At 44.7% G+C, this 20,727-nt stretch overlaps 1 protein-coding gene across 10 annotated transcripts in view; it reads right to left on the bottom strand.

Moving 5' to 3' along the window:
* Nucleotides 1-20,727, bottom strand: part of mast4 (microtubule associated serine/threonine kinase family member 4) — a 102,487-nt gene that overhangs the window by 68,893 nt on the left and 12,867 nt on the right. For all 10 annotated transcript variants that reach the window (XM_049019508.1, XM_049019514.1, XM_049019509.1 and 7 more), the window contains exons 2-3: nucleotides 10,324-10,477; nucleotides 7,868-7,986 (exon numbers count right to left, since the gene is read on the bottom strand). In XM_049019508.1, coding sequence (XP_048875465.1) covers nucleotides 7,868-7,986; nucleotides 10,324-10,477 — 273 coding nt within the window. The remainder of the gene's footprint in view (nucleotides 1-7,867; nucleotides 7,987-10,323; nucleotides 10,478-20,727) is intronic.

Raw genomic sequence — 20,727 nt, 5'->3', positions numbered from 1 at the left:
TTCCAATTTGCCGCCACCACCCAGTGAATATAAAGTACCCCAACCCCCTCGCACCCAGCCCACCCCAGCTTGGCTCAGGATGTGCTACTGAACAACGGTATCCACAATCCACGGCAGGACAACGAGGGGCCGAGTAGGTCTGGAGGGTGATCGCAGTCTAAACAGGTCTCCCTAGATTGAGAAACAGTACCCTTTCCATTTAACAGTGCTACCTGGAGGAGGAAATTAAGCATATAAATAATCAACAGGATAAAAAACCAAAAGTTATGGACATCCATCCAACTGAGTTCTCATCAGGATTGTGAGTGAAGCCCAGTCGCAAGGGACTAACTGCCCCCCCCCCCCCCCCGCCCCACACACACTTCCTTAATTCTTTCCATGAATAAAAAAGGGAATCCAGTAAACCTCCAAGTTCACTACAGAAAATGTGATCAACAGACCACATCTCGATCACCACACTTCATGTGATTAAGTCTGGACAGGATGTCAAACCAATGACCAACGTGTAACTGCCTGGAAATCATTTAGCTGAGAAACAGACAATGCGCCAGGAAACATGGGCTTGTGTGGTGGGTCCTCAGGAAGCGAGGCCCCAGTCGAGATTCCGTCAGCACCAGCCTCGGAAGGAGGGTGACAGCCCGTGTCACAAACTGTTCCATCTTCGCTGCGACCTGAATGCTGCTCAGCTTTATGTGCCAGACTGGTTTGCATTGGGAGTGAAAAAACAAGCCATGAGAGGAATTTAAAAAAAAATGTATATTTTATTAGTTTACGGTTAAAGGGAGAGTTTTTATTCTTACATTAACAGCTTTTCCTAGCTGAAAGAAAGCCAGAGGACACAGCACACCACATAGCTGCCTGTTTCCTGCTTTCAGAAGACGCGGGCATCTCTCGATTTCCGCTGGAGATGGCGGACGCAAGGCAGACTACCAGGTCAGGTGAGCTGGCAACGCTTGAATAATGCATCAATGAGATAATGAGAGCAAAGTTCCCCCAGAACCAGAACCCCTCCACTGTAAATCCCTCAGAATTACAGAAATTCCAAACACACAAAGGCCTGCATCTGGGAGCAATGATGGGCACCATGATCCCAAGGCGATCACCAGGAGAGCACACATCATCCAGTCTGTCCCAGCAGAAGCTATCAATAAACAGTGAAAGGATTTTGCCGCAAGCTGCTGTTAATGAGCAGATGAACTACGGCTCCCCAAGACTCAAACCCTCACTACAGAAGCAGAACTGGGAGGTAAACAAAATCTGAGAGGAGACTGATGTTTCATACACGAACACAGAGTAGAATAATACAGGTTGCTCAGGGATCTACTCGATGACATCATGCAACATTCACTAAAAGACCATTCTGTTGTAACTGTATGGGCTGGGTTATTCTCCAGTCCTAACTGTATACTACATTGAGTGGTGGTTGATTTAAAGATAAAATACACATATAGGCAAAAACACACACACACACACACACACACACACACACACACACACACACACACACACACACACACACCCTCTCCAGGAAAAACAGCACAATGGCAGTTTGCAGTTCTGGGAAATGGCCTCTGAACAGGCCAATTTAAACCCCACGTCTACTGACCTAGCAACCCCCCGACTCTGGCAAAGACCCTGACAGGCCACACACACACACACCACACACACCTTACCTGTGTCCACCCACATTTAAAATATTGGAGCAGAACTGGGCAAACGGGAGAGTAATAAAATGTGTATAAAGTCAGTAAGTCAGTGCAACTTCATGAATACGAAAGATTATTATCTCAGTCACATGACTCACCTGTCCTTACGTGAGGCTGGTGAAGCTGTATGCTGCCAGCAATAATCGAAGCGAATTCACATGGACAAAGCCTTAATGCCGGGGCCACTATGCGTTATCTTTCTGAAGAGGAGTATTGATTTTCTGTCATGCTCTATCATGGTCACAGACTGATAAGTCATAAAAGCAGACACACCAGAGGTAAAACAGATGACCGTTAAAGGAAGAGGGGAGGACGAAGAGTAGCCATTTGTCAAAGCTGCTTAGCGCCGAGGTGAACCTGACAGCGCGAGGGCGAAAATCTCATTCAAGCCGACTCGGCTCCAAAACCCACAGGTACAACGGATATGTCATACGTTTTATGCTAAGTTTCATGAAGTGGAAAAAGTGTTGAATACGTGACTGTGTACATACATGAGAGTAGGTTTGCCATTTTTAAACGCCAAGGACCAAACTGCGCTGTTCTAAGGTTATGGGTGGAGGTTGGGCTTAAGTCAGACACACGGCAGACATGCGCCACACCCTTCCGGTAGGAGGCACGAGGTCCCCGAAAGCAGGAAATTAGAGATTGAGCACTTAATACCCAGTTAAAAATGCAGAGTATAAAACATAGTCAGGAATAAAAGGTGTGTCCCATCAATACATACAACAAAACAAAAAAAAAAACGTTGGATTTTATTATAACACTAATAAATGAATATAAATAATAATGACATTTAACAACACTTGCCTAAACACAAACATAATGGTTACGCTGTGTGCACACACCCTGCCAACCATCACACCGCCATCATGAAGGTTAATATTCATGCCAGACTACAAGCTGTTGTTCTCAGGAGGCAGACTAAAGGACTGAAACGGGATGAGGCATGCAACTATGTAGACCACAGTCATTTTTCGATGCAACAGATTAAACATCTACAACACCAGGGCTGTGAGATATGCGGTCGACGCCATTTCACGCCCCTTGGGATGAGTTACTTTCAGCAAATTGTTTGGCGCCTGTTAAATTCACTGGTTTCATCTGCAACAGCCCGTCTTAATGCCTCATTTATTAATAATGCATTCCCTCCTGTCCTATACCTTTTTCTTCTGTGCGTACTGTATGTATTAGTATTACAGACTCGGCACTCGTACTAAATTCGTGTGTTTCATAAATGACAGCTCAGTGTACCGAGATCCTACAATACTGAACGCTGAGATCCACCAAGACAGCATATGGTAGTACAGGCCTCGCTAAACATGAAGGCGCCACAGCCAGCAATGGGTGGTAATGACAGGTCACAGCAAGGAGAATCCAGAGGGATTAGCGTCAGGCATTTTTTAAAATAGTCAGGTTATGAAGAGTTTGCCGTTATTAATCCTCTGAACACGGGGTGGGAGGGGTTGAAAAGAACTTCGCAATGAGGCTGTTACAACAGGGTCCAAAGTCCATCAGAACACGGTCTGATGAGGGCCCTGTATTTATATCAAAGCTGCAGATACTTCAGGGTTCCTAAGAGACCCCACCATCACAGAAAATGCCAATAACCTGCAGCACTTTTTAACCAGAAGACAGCAGCATTCATTGTTGAAGACAAACAGTGATGTGTGAAACCTCTGCCCATGGCTCTATTCCCGCTTCAGTCCCCCAGCATGCCACCAATATGACTTCCTGACAGACACCTGGCTACTTGATCCACTGCGGACATTCTTAGAATCCATCAAGACGCTGTACATCTGCTCGCAGAGTAAAAGCTGGAGAAAACCTGCCTGTATGATCACCATAATTACATAATGACCCGTTTGGTCACCCTGCATCTTCCATCCATCTTCAGCATGCAGTGTTTATAACCTATAGTCCAACAGTGTAATGTACCTAAAACATGTCATTCAATAACATCACAAACAAAAGACTCCCAATTCAAAGTCTGATAAACTCACAGTCAGAGGCTACAAAGAGATACAAGGCCTACAACGCCCATATTTTACATATCGCACACATTCACCCCATGGTCTCTTCTACGTGGGTCACCCCACAGGGCAGTGTGTGCAAGCCTGGTACCGATAATCTCTGACCTGAAAGACTGTCTTTATGAAATGAGCGGAAATATCACAGACCAAAAGGTGGGGAGGTTACAGAGAATAAACATAGAGGGCATTAAAGTTACAGATGGAGTGTGATTACCGCCGTCTCTGATCCACGTCGGGGTGGGGGGGGGGGGGGGAGCGCTTATCCGAGCGCAGCCGTCTGCAATGTCTGTCGCACATGACCTGCGTCTTAAGGAGGATCTCTGCAGTCACGGCCCTCGCAGAACCCAACTGAGAAATAAAAAAGAAACACCCCGCTGATAATTCAGATGGGTGCGAATCGCGGTCGCACGAGTCGTGAGCACCATCGTGTTGCTCCGACGTGGCGAAGCATTCACAGCTGCAGTCACTAATTCTGCATGCAATCATGGAATGTGCAGAATTAGCAAAACAGGATGCCGGCAAGCGAAAACACAAAGGGCCCCCCCAACCCCATTGTATGAGGAGAATTTTTCGGCTGTTTATCCCTGCCTTGGCAATTGCTCCCTCCCCCCTCCGTGGGGCCTCAGCTTATGTTCGACACCTCTTACGTGGGGATTCTCCATGCTGGCACCAGAAGGATCTCAGATGAGAGACTGACATTAACTATATTTACTTGAATGTGGTGGGACAAAAGGAAAAATTGGGTGGAGGTGGGGGGGGGGGGGTTGTAGGAACAAAGATAATGGTGGGGGGGTTGTAGGAACAAAGATAATGGTGTCCCACGATGCGCCACTACCAGCATTCAAGGAGATCCTCCTTCCTAAAGAAAGCGGTCATGTCCTTATTTCGACCTTCTCCCCGCACTTCGAACACATACTCCTCACTCCGGGTGTGTCGAGACTCACAGGTCCAATTCCAATCTGCATCATGCGCCTGGCGCAGCAGACTGCGCAAAGCCGACAGCTGCCGATATGCGTAAACTTGACAGCACTGAAAAAGGTTTTCGGATGGCTGCAATCACGCATCCGCGGAAAGTAGGTTAGGTGGGTAGGGAAACGAGAGGGAAACAGGAGCTGCATCTCGCTCACGGACACAAAAAAAGCACAGCAGGATATTGTCCTCTTAAGTTTCATCAGAGAAATATGCAAAGTGAAAGGAAACATGCTGCTGCAGACCTTCCTCTTTCACAAAACGGCATTGTGCAAGAGACACAGAATGCTTCAGAAACAGGAAGAGGATGGAGGAAAATAAGCAAGGCAGCCATGCAGCAGAACACTACCTCAGAAAACACCAAATATCTACTCTAAACTCTCTGGGTTCAACTTATGATTAGGTTTGCCTTTCGTAGTCGTTAAATTACCAACTGGGAATAAGAATATTTATTACTGTTTACTTTTGAAAGCAGTAGCAAAGCCAGTACCATAAAAACATTTGCATTTTTACCAAGCAAGATCATCTAAATGGCACAGTGCAACAGGACCAAGAATCTAGACCAAAAGCTAAAATTCCAGAAAGCATGAAAGGCTTCATCACTACGGTGTTTTCAATGTATGCATGCGAGCAAGGTCTTGCAATACGAGTATTATGTACACGCTTTGTCTGCCAAGTGTCACGTAATTACAACTGAGCCGATGGTTCTTCTCTCGCTCTCTTGCTGCGGGATTGTGGGTAATCGTCTCCCATGCTCAGTCTCGGTCTGCATGCATAACTCTTATAGTCAAAATTTTGTACAAAAGCACCACCCGAATAAGGGCGTAGCAGTGCGAGCAATGAATATGTTTAACGACAATGCAATGTCCACATTTCCGCGAAAAGGACGCAAAAGCGGCTGTCATTGCATAGGTTCCTTGTTAAAGTCGCACAAAAAGAAAAAGATTCCAGTGAGCCAACAGATAACAGTGAAGCCTCCTCTTCTCCTCTCTCGTCTCCCTCAAACCATCCATGATTCTTTTCAAAGGTAAAGTGCAGGTTAATTTGTTTTATGTATTTTTACTTTATATTTTGTATTAATCATTTTTATATGAATATTTTTGGGTTGTGGGACGAATCTGAGTTTCCATTATTTCTAAAGGGAAAATTCACTTTCATATACAAGTGCTTTGGATTACAAGCGCGTCTCATAATTATGCTCACAATCCGAGGTTTTACTGTATATGGAAATGATGAACAATCAATATAAAGCCGAAACGTGCGTGATCACTTTTTTCCATTTGAGCCCATTAGTTTGTAATGCCAGAAATCATGATTGATTACGTTGACAGGCCTTTAACAGCACGAAGTATGCTGGCGCCCTCTAGTGGGATGCTGAGGATTCACATGCACCTGCGGGTTCTCTCTTCCATTTACTCGATGATTTGCTTTTAGTCAAATTCAGCACATATCGGTGCAATAAGTCAACTAAGCAGATGTTATGCAATAGAGAATCACATACATCTCACCTAAGCGGAACCCTAACAAAACAGAAACAGAGCTCTATGTATTGTCTTGTAAAAAAAATTAAAATAAAAATAAAATCACAAAACTAAATGCTCCCCTTTTTGCCAATACTGGGATTTATTGGAAAGAGAAACTGAAGAAACCTCAGAAAACACAGGGAGATTGTTACCAGTGACAACTTTTGTGTAAGCTAGGACTAGGATCACTTACTGAAATAAAATTATTTTGAACCATTAAGTGGTTCAAATATAAAAAACAAGGTCCCATTCCAGAATGAAATAAATGCCTGACGCAGACAGCCCTGCCCCCAAGATATGCTTTTTTTGACCGAAAGACAGATCCCCTGAACCTGCAGCCTATTCCCCCCCCCCCCCCACTTCAAAGAAAATACAAAAGTGTCACTTAGGAGAGCAGCGTGATTCATGGCTACCCGCAGTCTCATTATAGCCCCCGGTCTGGCCACGGACGACCACTCCGGCACCAGCGGACCGGCTCCATTCGTCTGTCGTCACTTTTCCCGGCACAGCGTTAAAAAGGAATACATAAAATCAGTAAAACAGACGGGCAATGGACCATATCAGTGCCTTAAAGAGATGTACCTTTTAATTGCCAGCCCTTGTGCCGTTTCTCATCTTAAAAAGAGATTTATCGGCCCTGTCGCTGACAGGGCATAACGAGCTGAGGTGACAGCCCCACTAATAAATGCTCATTTTCTTTACCATAACTTATAATTGTCCAATGTTACATGCTGGACAAGATCTACTGCGTGATTGGGTGGTTTGCTGTGGCCCTACTCAAAGAGCAAAAAATGGAGAACTAGGATTTGTGGTAAACAGCATCTCTAGCAAACATTACGGACAGCAGATGATGAATTATGTCGAATATTTACTTTACCCTAAAATGTTATATGAAGATTAGGTGTAATAAAATAATGTAGATGGCCTAGCCGCATATGGAGTTTAAAAAAAATTAACACTATTTCATCATGACTAAATGATTTCTGACTCTTAAGTGCTAAAGAAACATCACAATCTGCCAATACATTTTATTTCTTTTTTAAAACATGGGAATCATTTATTTTTTCATAAAGGAGGTAAATACCATGGTTTCACCTTCTCCTGAATGAGATTCCTCTTTACGAGAGGTCAACAGAAAACTGTGTCAACACCATCACACTCATGAATAGCAACAAAGGAGCCAGCAAACAACTACTCAGTAGGCTTTTCTTATGTAATATTAATATGTTTATTTTTTTTTTTTTTAATGGACCAGCCCTTAATCTATACTTGCCTAAACACAGAGCCAGAACAAAAACATGCCAGACTTGTTTTGGGGTGTAACTGCAGATGCCAGGTGCAACACAAAGGGTCACCTGGACAGGGGAAGTTCCCACATTTAACACCTTCTGCCAGCGTGCAGGGCGATTATGTGCCGTCACAGACACCGGCACCCGCACTCCACCTCACACACACCGGCACCCGCACTCCACCTCACACACACCGGCACCCGCACTCCACCTCACACACACCGGCACCCGCACACCACCTCACACACACCGGCACCCGCACACCACCTCACACACACCGGCACCCGCACTCCACCTCACACACACCGGCACAGGGAGCAGCATATGGCGAACAGGGCCACCACACCTACCAGGCTGGCAGTGAGGGACGGGGCAGACTTGCCCAGGGTTTGAGTGCGCATGCGGACTAGGTTGGAGGTCTCCATGGTGGGGGCCAGCTGGGGAGAGGCATAGGGCAGCAAGTACTTCCCTGTAACAGAGCAAGATTCACACATGATACACAGCCAGCACTGACACCCATCTCATCTGCCAAACAATGGCTGAGTACAGTTCCATCATACACAGGTACGCTTGAACAGCAGTAGCATGTATTATGGCAATTGAGCCACCGTGACGTGTACAGTAGCCCTAGACTATTTTCACTGCTTTTAACATGTATTTGTATGCATAGGTGGAAAGTTCAGGTCCAGAAAGTACCAATCCAGACCAATATTTTGTTTCAACCAACAGAGTACTGTGACTCTTGAAACTCAACTGGTTGGTTGAAACAAAACCATGGTCTAGATTTGTACTTTCTGGACCTGAACTTTCCACCTTTGTTTGAGTGCAAATTTAATACATCGGTTTGCAGTTTCTTAATGGGAAGAAGACTGACATATCATGGAGAGGAGCATAATCAGCAATAATAAGAGTGTTGTAGGACATCTCATGTCAAAGGGCTGGAGTTCAAGTTGGCCGAAGTTTTCAGAACCTTCAGGAAGAGACGGGGGTTCACAGGCCAACAAACCCCCTCTGAAGAGTCACGGTATTTCCATTTCCTGTTTAAGGAAGCATGTGGACAGGCCAGGGGGGCGGGGGGGAATCAGTCAGCACAGCTGAAGTGAAAGGGAAAAGGGCGATTCTGCTCCCCAAATCACAGGTACAAGTCAAACAGAAATAGGGCAAGATGGCATAGAGAAACCATGGCAGATAGGAATCAGATTGTAGGTAAATGGGTTGTGGGTCATTGCAAATAAATAAATGAAAATCAAATCAGGTAAATATAACATGGGTACCCAGGTAACCATATTGGGGGCGTTAGGGTTAGGTTTAGTTTAGCGGGTTATGGTTAGGTTTAGTTTAGCGGGTTAGGACACTGACCCTGTGATCAGAAGGTCTCCGGTTCAAAGAGATTTGGCCGTTGGGCCCTTGACCTTTAAATGGCTTCAGGGACTGACCCTGCATTCTAAATTGTATGTCACTTCCAATGAAGGATCTGCTAAATAAATTAAACTTAAGTATATATAGGGATTGTTACCATAACTACATTAATTCATCCATCTCTCCAACCATTTATCTTGGACAGCAACCTTACAGCTAGTGGTAAGATGACAAAAACAGTAACGAAGACCCCAGAAAGAAACCTGCATAGATCTCTCACAGACGACTTCACAGGCATTACACGTCTTACAGAATGTTCCGCGAGTTGGGATATGGTGAGTTGGACACCATTGATTAGTCACCCATTCATGCAAGATACGCTCCTTTCTCTACCCAGGAGCACTCAATACACACATACGAACCGGGCCTGACCATCTTTGAAGCAATTCTTCATAGCTATTATGAGCCCAGCTACACTAGAGTGCCATCCCTTGCCACAGGAGAAAGGGGTACTTCAAAGCCAACAGGCAAAGAGGCAGTGTTAACTTAACATCCGACTTTCACTTGTGCTTACGGCCAGTGACTTCAACCTCACTGATCTTTAGAAAACATTCACAATAGATTCTCACGGAGGGTGTGCATTACAGATGAAGGTAAGTGAGCATGCTGAATTTCTGAAATTCACTTCCCTCTCTGGAAACCATAACTTCACTGTAAGGTGAACATCTGGAGAGGAAATCTCAGCATGGCACAGAGAGCCATTTGTTTGACAGGGATCAACCAGTGAGGCTCGTTAGAAGTGTGGTTCCTGGTGTCACGCCAAACGTGAACCCATCAATCTTTACAACAACCACTTGTCCAGTTAGTGTGGCACTGAACTCCCAGTATTGGGGAAGACACTGACAAAAAGTAATCCATTACAGAGGTGAAATGTTCAGATCCAGAAAGTACAAATCTGGAACAAGGTTTTGTTTCAACCAACCAGTTGAGTACTCTGTGACTATGACTTTTTATGCTCAGCTGGTTGGTTGAAACAAAACCTTGGACTGGATTGTCTGTAATGGATTACTTTTGTAACTTCCCCAAACCAGCATCAAAGCATCACACAGAGCCTATCAGAGGGAAGAGGCCTAAGGTTGAACACTACATGGGTAGCATACTGCTCCATCATATGGATCTGCACAAACTGCAGCGTAGACCCAAAGATACCTAAACTTGTCTTTGGAATGAGCGCGAGTGTAATGTCTTTTAAAAAAAAAAAAATTTATATATATAGCTCAAGAAGCTTACAAGATGATGCTGTGGGGGGCGACTGCCAGCTCGTATGGGGGAATACTAACAGCGTGACACATCTAGCGTGACTGGGGGCCTGAGTGTCTAATCAACCTGGCTTTTCAAAACAGGACACGGTCCAAGGCATGCTGCTCCTGCTCTCACGGTAACCTACCCGTCAGCGCCCCCCCGAGGCTTCCCCGCCTCAAGTGCTTCCCGTCCTCGCTAAGCTGGCGCTTGAACTTCTGGGCGATCCCCGAGCCACACGACAGCTCCGGGCTGCTCGACTTCCGGAACGGAATGGAGGGAGGATACAGGATATTATCCAGCTGGGAAGAAGAAAAGAAGAGAGACAGAGGGAGACAAAACAATGTAAATCCAGTATCCAGGAAATCATGCAGTGATGAAAAGAGTGAGCCAGACTGATGGACCACTTACAGTAAGACTATCAACTCATAGCCATGGCAGGAAGTTCCAGAGAATAGGACCCAGCCCAGGTACTACTGTAAGACTAGATACTACTGTAAACAGACCTCCAGACTAAGAAGGTGCTAGCATCATTAAGGCACCCAAGAGGGCTGCACCCCTAACAGTGACACCAAATTGTACAGCTCAAGCTACAAGTCAACTTGCAAAAGGACTCTCAAGACAGCCAGCCAACGCTCACAAAACAACCTGCCAGTATTCATAGAAATCCACAAAACAACCCATAACTCATTCCAAGCATTTCCTGCTGCCTTCTACGCAAATAATGCGTCGGTCCGACCCTCGTCCCACCATCTCCTCCAAGCTGACACTGCTCCCTGCCTCTTCCCACTGGATCACGAGTGAAACAGTCAGGTTCCCATGCAAACCTTTCTTACCGAGTCATGCTTGTTAATCCCTGTTCCCCACAGGTGAATTTATCCCACTGGACTACACTATAAATGTTTGAAATATTTATTTACTTTATTTATTGTTTGGTGGGGGGGGGGGGTTGGGCTGTCTGTTACATTCTTCCTCTACAATATTTGAAACACAGTAAAAAAAAAAAAACACATAAACAGAATATAGAAGAGAACAAGGACCTTCAGGAAGCCCAGGTGCATTGAGATGTAGGAGGATATAACAAGATGAAGACCACCCCTAACTGCCATACACCCCACACCCCATCCCAGCTTAGTGCAAGCATACAGGAGCACGCAACGCAGCATCTCAGGATTCACCCTCCCCGGTACATGGGATAGACCACCATGTTTCTCATGTCTGCTACGGGCATGGAGCCCCCCCCCCAACCCCAACCCCACGACCGACTGGAAGGCCATAGCTTTCCAGAGGGCCACCCACATCGTGCCACACTAGCCTTCAAGGAGACATTGAAGTTAGTCTTCTGCCACATTATACCCATCCCTTCACTTAAAAACAAAGGTTATGGAAAACTTCTCCGCAAATGTTTCTCCCCATCATCCATTTTTACAGCAGTTTTCATTTTCTTTATACAACTCAACTCAGGCAGGGTTTAATTCATGGAATATGGCCTCTGTCAGGACCAAAACCACCATCACCTACAATACAGAATGGAGGAAAGGGAGGTAAGCAGTGATTTTGGAGCGACAACAAAAAGACATACACTGAGTTTCTGGGGGGGGGCCCTAATTCACCTCATTTTGTGTCAGACAGGGGGCGCCAGAAGGCTCACGACAAACGAACACGAACGGCTTTTCTGCACATGTAAACAGGAAGGATATGCACTTTACATTCACTCATTCAGCAGACGCTTTCATTTAAAGTCAGATACAAGTGAGAATGAGAAAGCCAGTGTCCATGGAACAGCTGTTCAAGGGCCCAATGCTGAAATAACTATGCTGATCTCAGGATTTGAACCAACGACCTTCTGACAATGCGAGTTCTAATCAGCAGCACCACACACCACCCATAACAGTAACACTTACTGTAATAAAGATGGGCTCAAACATGTTATATTGCAAAATCATTTCAATAACATCATGCAGTGAATCCTCACAAAAGGGGCAAACACACGAGATCTGAAAAATTTGCCGTTTGTCCCTGAAAGCCGGCATTAGGCACATTTGTGACCTCATTACATAAGCACCAGGTGCCTTCATACAAAAAGATTACTCTGCACCTCAGTGAATCAACTCATTCTGAAGGGATCAGAATATGCAGAATTAGGAGAGGAGCGGAAGTTGCAGAATTTTTAGCCGTTAAAATGAACTAAATAAAAGCAGGGGCGATAAAAGGACATTTAACACATTTTAATGGGCTCTGATTTTAGGTAATGGGCTTTCATGTTTATAATTCAGCACACAATGATGGTGCAAACACAGGTAAGAAAAAATCTTCTCCAGCAACAAACGGACACCATCTGGCCCTCACATTGACACTATACAGGCGCACACAGAATCCCAACCAAGACTGACCTAATCAATTACCTTCGAAGGCCTACTCCAACCCTCGTGCAAGATTCAGCAGCGAACGAGTCCAAGCAGATGTGGTGAGATCACCGTGTTATTGCACAAGGGCAGAGCTGGAATTGATCGAGCACATTGTGAAATGACAAAACATACAAAAAAGAGAGACACAAGGCTGGGAGAAAAGGATGTCATACATTGTACAGATCACGCCATCATGGATCACAGCTTAGCGAAAGCCAAGTCGGCCAGTGCACAATTAAAACACTGACAACGGTCTTCCACAGGATCTGGCTGAGAACACAAAGTGGGACGTTACAGGAAAGGGTCAGTCTGCCTTCACAGCCATGGCAGTTCTGAATCAAATGTACTTCATGAAGGAGTATCAAAGCGCCTGCATTGCAAACGATCCGCGCAGAAGTTACATTTACACCACAATAAAACCCACAAATGTGCCTGCAGTTCTTTTTCCTGAGCAAAGTTCTGACAACTGCTGCTGCTGCTGCTGTTATGCACTCCTAGACCGAAGATCGTAGGCAACTTAAGTAAGGTCTCAGGATTCAGGGCTAGGGAAGCATGAATTTTAAGCTCATGATCATCTCCGAGGCATCTGGAATCAATCAGGACTACGCCATTTGCTGAGTCTCCGTGAGTCAGGCTGTGAAACAGGCTTTTGCATCTTTCAGTATTTCATTTTTCACTGTGAGCAAAAAACACGCTTTTCAAAGGTAACCTTTTTCTTTCAGTTACAACCTGCAGGAAGCTATGCAGGATATTTACCTGTGTGTGTTTATGTTTTATTCTGAACAAACATTTATCAATGTTTTTAAATAAGGGCTTGCGTACAAAAATCTGAGAAATATGCTGGCAGTCTGCTAGCCAACGGTAGAAAACCCACGTCGGTATCCTATTTAGCTTTTCACACATCCTACAAGGAACAACGCAGTCATTCTGGCTGTCCTCTACATTCAAGGTGCCTTTTAACTGCCATGTGTCTTATAAATTGCCTTCATGTATATAATTATTATATTCGAAACTCCAATTGTAGCCAAGCATGCTGGGGCTGCATCTGTCCTTAATCTGTTTATCCAAAATCGCCCCCCACTCTCCACAATTTTAAGTCACGTCAATCCTTTTTATCATATTAATATTGTAGTGAAGCTCACACTTGGCAATCCACGATGACACCATAACGCAGCATGGATTACATTCCCATTGAGGCTCAAAATGTAATTTACCATCCTTATAAATGTGGCCAGCTGCGGATACAAGTTTCAGAGCGCGGACTGGAAACGCCAGTCCAATTAAAAATGTCAGGATCCTCACATTCTGACCAAAGGAACAAATGGTATTTTGAGTTACTGACAGCACCCTTCGAAAAGCTACAATGAGCTGAAGTTGGTCAGTAGAGTCAGTGGGGCTGTAGAGTAACATGAGCCCTGACAGGATGGCAGTCGCTCAGTGTAGTAGGCCCAACAGCTGGGAGAAGCCTACAGACATTCACTCGCACTGAAAAGTATGTGATCTTTCAATAGATGCCCCAAAGCCTTTCACATTTTGATCGAGCATTTTTAAATCAGAGGGTTTTCAGTCGTCCGGCCAGATTAACTTGCCGTTTTGCTCAAAGGTGCCGCCGAGCTGAGCTTTGAGCTGCCAAACATAATGTTGAAGATGAGTCAGTGAGATTGCACAACTTCTAAACAAACACTGGAAAAGCAGCAGACTGATGACCTGCCGAGGAGATCAGTACATGTGTCTCCATGTCATTCCTCAAGGTCTTACTGAGTTCGGTCACTGCAGCCAAGGCACCTGCATCAGGGACTCAAAGGTAAGAGAGGCCCTGCGGCCCAAAGACCCTACTGGGAAAAAAATGGAGGCTTCTCACTGCACTGCCCAGGCATCTGGACTAAAAACAGGACCCCATCAAAGCAGGCACTAATCCCAGCCACCTAAAGGACAACCCAGCCCAGTACAAGGACAGCAGTAGTCCTTGTCCCACATTGGGAAGTCACCCAGAACTGCTGAAGGAAGGACAGCAATGCTCAAGGCAACAAGCCGTCACTGAGGCCAACCTAACAAGGGGGCCACAGCAGACCCTGTGTGAAGAACCCCGGAATTCAGCAACCCCAAGTGGGTCTCTGAATTCCCTACAGAATCACAGCCATGAACACATCCAAACGTTGAGAGATCATGCGAGTCTTCAGCTCCCCCACACCAGCAGGCGATAAGCAGAAGCAAAGGCCGGCAGCAAAAGCAGCAGAGGTACACTGGTTAACACTACCTTGTATGTTTATTAGATAGTCACATGACCCTTTGGAACAAAAAGAATTTCCTCAGAAATGTTGCCATACTTGTTATCCAACACTGGAACAATTAGCGAGAGTCCCCTGGCAGAACGAGGCTCAACGCAGAGCGGCAACCCGGAACAGCCAATTAGGTGCAGCGACACCACCGTGGCATAAGCAGACACATAAACAAATTAAACACCCAACAATAAATCAGCAGAATCAAATCTCAGTCGTCCTGGGAGGTGGGAGAGTTGGGTGGAAGGCAATGGGGCCATTTGAGCTGCCTGTATTTGTTCACAAGGTTCTGATGATTCATATTAGCATGAGGAAGCTAAAGCTGGATCATTCGGGACTCAATGGGAACGAGGGGAGAACGAGCAAGACAGCAAGATCTCAGGAAGGGAAACGCCTCATGAAACAGCACCGCCGCGGGGCACAGCAGTCCAGCGATGATTTCAGAGGGGGAAAGTCGCCAGCTAGAACCTCACGCTCCTCAGCGGCTCACTCCTGCAAATTACTACTCACTCACTTCTGATGTGCTGCAGCCTGGTCCACAGATTCCAACATTATTTACAGGGAGGGATCATTCTACCTATGCAAATTGATGGAGGCAGAAAATTTAAGCTGAAATATTAAGTGCGCAAAAAAAAAAACTGCTGCTTCCATAAATATTTATTTTTTAATATAAAAAAAACTAAGGCATTTTCATTGGAAGGGATTGTCCCCAAATCTGTATATTTTAATTGAAATATTATATTACTTGTTAGGGCTTTGAAACACCCCTCGTAATTTCTATTTGCATTGTCTTATCCATTAATTCGTTTTTGCATAGTCTCGTTCGCACTGTGTACTGTCTTCACTCTGTCTTGTGTGCTGTGTTTGTACAGGTCTTGCTTTATTTACCTTTACCCTTGGAATCAATAAAATCCGTCTATGCCAACATGAGTACTAGCAGGGAAAGGCCAGATAGTTAGATAAATGGTGGTAAATTACAGCATATGAGAGAGAGAGGCGCAGAAGCATACAAACATATGTACAGGCAAAATATCAAACGAGTTGACCAATTCAAGGTCATGGCTGGGCATTTTTGGGGAGGCAGCTGTGTTTGGTTGCCGTTAGACACAAAAAGTCTCTATAAACTCATGTGGGTGATGGTGAAGTGCCTGGAGCAGGCAGAAGAGGAGAGATGCCAAAAATCTGCCTCACTGAACTGGGTGGAGGGTGTACAAGGTTTAAAGTTCACATTCCACATTTCTACCACAGGCAAACATTTACCATAATCTCTGAGGAACTGAGCCAACTGCAACATAAACCTGCTACATTGCCATGTTTTTACTAACCCATAAAAACACACATGGATCAAAAAGCAAAGTGACTGCTGGTGTGTAGATAACACAGAGAGGTCAGACCAGCAAGGTCATCAGAGAGCCACTCCCTGGGGGGGGGGGCACTTTCAAGGTACTGCGACCATAGCTGTTTTAGGGAAACAATATTCATGTTCATTGAACTCCAATGAAGACTTGGTATGAATTATTAGATGCTGTCCATCCAGCATGGTTCTAACGGCACAAAAAAAATCCTTAGTTTGGCACAAACTTCGATTTTGGGTTCACCGTTGGGTGCAATTTCAGTATATCAGGCAAGATAGAATTTGTTTTGAAATTATTCCATTATTAAAACTGCAAACCTCTACACTTGGAACCAGCAACCTAAAGGCAACTTATCCATCGAAGTGTCTGAATAACAAAACCTAAGAGACACTTGTGTAAAATAAGAAAGAAAATAAAATAAGGATCATTTTAATATTGTACGTTCTCTACTGCCAGGTCTGGCTGCATATCCCTATAGTTATTTTTCAGTCCAGTCTACATTTCCTGGCAAAAGCACCTTAGATGCCACAGGGAGAAACTACAGAGGTTGGATCTACCTTCCAGTCATACATACATTCACATGATGTCTCAAATAAGTTGGCGTGTTTGCCTGTGTTTTCAGCAATGTGTCAGTAACGTAGCTGACAGTCATGTCAGCAAGTCTTGGTCTATTAACCACACTCTCCAGTCCTGGTATAATTCACAAATGAACATGTACTTGATTATTCAAGTTCTTCACATGTCAGTAAATGAATTCCTTCATTTCATTGTGTGCACTGAATCAAATATGACGTACAAAACGGCACAAGGAGAACACGTGCACCATTACAGCCCTACCATCCAGACATTTTACCACGGTATACAGTACTTTGACAGTATTTTCAAAAGCAATGCTCTTCCAGTATTTTGAAATCTTGGGGGCTCCCCACAATAAAACTCACCAAGCAGGGTGGGTCTCCCGGCAACAAAAATACCTGAAAAACCACGATATGCTGAATTACGGTCCAAGTCAGCTCCATGGTCATTGTCACTGTATGTTTTAAACTGTATGTTTAAATGGTTTTTCTGTCTTGTATTCATGTCTCAATATGTCATGTTTAAATGCCATGCACACTTTCATTCTATTTATCATTGATTCATGCACAGTGACCTCTGAGATCAAAATTATACCCCAGAGTAAGACCATAGACCATATACTGTACCTTACCACCACCACCACCACCAGTGATGAACAGGTCAAACCAGAACACCGGCTATTTGGTTTATTAAAACAAATATTAACTGCCTGTAATACCAACAGACGACAGGTACACACATTTCACTTCAAGTCAGGCAGCTCTATTTAATCAGGGTGATTACGCAGCGGAAAGGACAGACACATATTCACAGGGCACATACGTGTGTACCCACGTGCCAACACGCACCGAGAGAACACTGCTAAATACCCACTGGAGAAAACCTTTGACTTCGTTTAGGACACCGTGAACTAATACCAGGTTTATTTCCATTTGGGACAGGAACCCGGAAAAGGGAGTGAAACCGGATCTGCTTCCATTTGGGACAGGAACCCGAAAGTGGAGTGAAACTGGATCTGACACCACTTGAGACAGGAACCTGAGAGACCGAGTGTCTCCATTAGGGAGGCCATGAACCCAAGAGAGAGACAGTGGGTCTGCCTCCATTTAGGACACTGTGAACCAAAGTGAAAGAAACCGGGTCTGCTTCCATTTGGGACACCATGAACTCGAGAGAAAGAAACTGGGTCTCTCTCCGTTTTGAAGCAAAGAACAAAAGAATCTTCTGGATAAGGGGCCAAACAGCCATATTGCTTATTTGGAAGTTTAAAACCCAGGGCTGTTAAGAACAGCGCACACGCGCACACACACACACACACACACACACACACACACACACACACACACACGGCATTTGCATGCTCACCCAGTGTTTGTATTTCCTCCCACAGCCCATAAATTTATAGTCCCTGTGTGACTGAGTGTGCGCTTCCTGTGACAGGCATCCCAGTCGGGGCATCCCCTGCTGCCCGGCACAGGCTCCAGGCTAACGGAGACGCTGTCGTAGATTAGTGGGCAGATCACCCAGTGCCAATCTGACTGAGTGCGCTGCTTTGGGACATATACTTATGGAGACGATACATACACACCGACCTGGTGCCGAACTGAAGAAATGTACAGTGGAGTCATCACTACCTCCAGCAGTAAAGGGGCCATTGGCTTATTCTCACTGCCCAGCCTGAGATTTTGAATGAAATGAAACAGAACATCCAGAAATCCCTCGCCTGTGAGAAATTATATACACTCTGTTGGGACTTTTCAGTTTTACTGCCCAGTTTAAAATATTTGTTAGAAAAGTAATCAAAAATGAATCAAATGTAATAAGTCACATTACTTTGAAGTACTCAAAATAGTTACATTACTAATTACATATTTAACAGGGTAACTAGTACTCTGTAACCTATTACGTTACAAAAGCAACCTTCCCAACATTGTCTGACTGCTGCTAATTTTTTTTTTGTTAATCTTACACTGTTTCAATTAACACTGCTAAATTAAACATGACCGTCCTGTGCTGCAGTTCACTATTCAGCTACATAGTATATCTATATGCAATATTAGCATTAATACTTATGTAAAATATGCAGTACTGATGCACATAGAAAATCTGTCATTGTACCTGTACGGTGAAGTTCTATAATTATATGTCTATATAACATTATAAGCATTATTACTTTATATTAATTATGTACCATTGGTGCACACAAAGCTTTGTTGTACAACTGTACAACCGAGGATAGCCCCTATTGATAACATGCACATCTAGGAAACTGAAATAAAACACAGTGTTGGGGGTACGGAGTGGAGCGGACCACATGGTTTCTGGACAGGCCGGAGGTAGCTGTTGGAGGTTCCCTCCTGACCGGGTCCTGCTGGCCACCCACAACTCCCAGGGGGCAGTTTACATTGTGATGCATTATAAAGCCAATGAGGCTGGGCAATACTGATATTCAGGATGGAAGGTGGGCAAGGACGACATGTTGTGGCCTGAAGGGAGTGCCACTGCATCTCACCGGCCTCCGAGGGAGCTTTACCCCAGCACTGCATGCCGGATAAGAGCGGCACCTGGAGAGCCTGAAGGCCCAGAAACCCAAATAGGAAAATCAATAAAAGGAAGTCCATAAACAGCACTGTTTACACTTGCTGTCCATGACATACGATGTTAGAATTCCTCCTGAGAAATACAAGACCTCTTTTTATGAGTCGTGTACGGCAGACTGATTATTAGGTACATGTGTAGAACACTGCAATGCCGTGCCACTGAAAACCCCCAAAAAACACAATTGCGACAGAATCTCTTAACAACCAGCTCCTAATCATCCAAAGTCCCATAAAGAAACAGATCCCCATTCCCGACCGTCATTACTTGTTAAAACATCTTGGCAGCAAGGAACTTCATTCAAATGTCTTTTGCTTAAAATTACCGCCTTTAATGTGTCAGGGATCAAATGATTAAGTGTATGTCACTGACTTTTTCAGGTCTTTTCACAGTGAGCTCGGCTAATGGACAACAAACACATGTAAAACAACCACAAAATGAGTTCCGTTTATCAACACATAAAAATTTTATCAGGCACAATTATAAAAAAAGCAGCCAAAGGGTTCCAGTCCTAAGCCAAAGGGAGCTAGAAATAAGTTCATAAAGTTGTTTATTTCATGCCAAAACACTCATTGCGTCAATAAACAGAGCAAGCAGTTTTGATGCAGAGCCAAATTAGCACTTTCCTCTAGTAAAATGTTAATGAGCGCGGCATGTCAGCCATGGATATGACCAGATAGGGTTGTTCTGGGCAGGATCGCTCCGTCATGGCCACGCCATCCTCAGAAGCAATAGGCAGCCTTCCCTCCTTGTGACGGCCCTCACAAGGACAGCGGCTTTAGCTCCGATTCATCCTCGGCGCGTTGAATTCTTGCCGATTTTTAAGCTGGATATACACCAAGATGACAATCCTGCCGATTGTGATAATTTGCGTTGGAACACACTGGCATGACTAGAGGTGACAGCTAACACAGCCAATTCAGATAACTCTGTTTCGCCAACTAACTCTAACGCCAATTCAGCATGCTAAACCTGCCACTAGAGTAGCATGACAGGCAGTCACCGACACTCTCCGACAGCCCTACAGCTTCCAATGGCGAAAAATAGGCTTGATGTGTGCCAGGCTTAGGACCAGCTCTAGTGGCAGTGTTTAGCAAAAAATAAAAAAAACACACACTTTTGAGCAGGGCCCCGAGGGTTGATTGCCCCTATTGGCTACAAGCACTCACTAAATATCAAATTAGCATGTTCCTTTTGTAGCAGAATGATCACCTAACCAAGATTACTAGCTATTTATTTAGTTTTTGAAACATCTGTATTGGTGATACGACCTTACTACACTGACCAATCACCCTCCACCAGAGTTACTTAAACTCACCTGAGGAACTTGTGTGGT

This window comes from Brienomyrus brachyistius, chromosome 7 (genome assembly GCF_023856365.1).
Source record: "Brienomyrus brachyistius isolate T26 chromosome 7, BBRACH_0.4, whole genome shotgun sequence".
In the NCBI taxonomy this organism is placed as follows: Eukaryota; Metazoa; Chordata; class Actinopteri; order Osteoglossiformes; family Mormyridae; genus Brienomyrus; species Brienomyrus brachyistius.
This window is presented reverse-complemented; position numbering and strand designations above follow the sequence as displayed.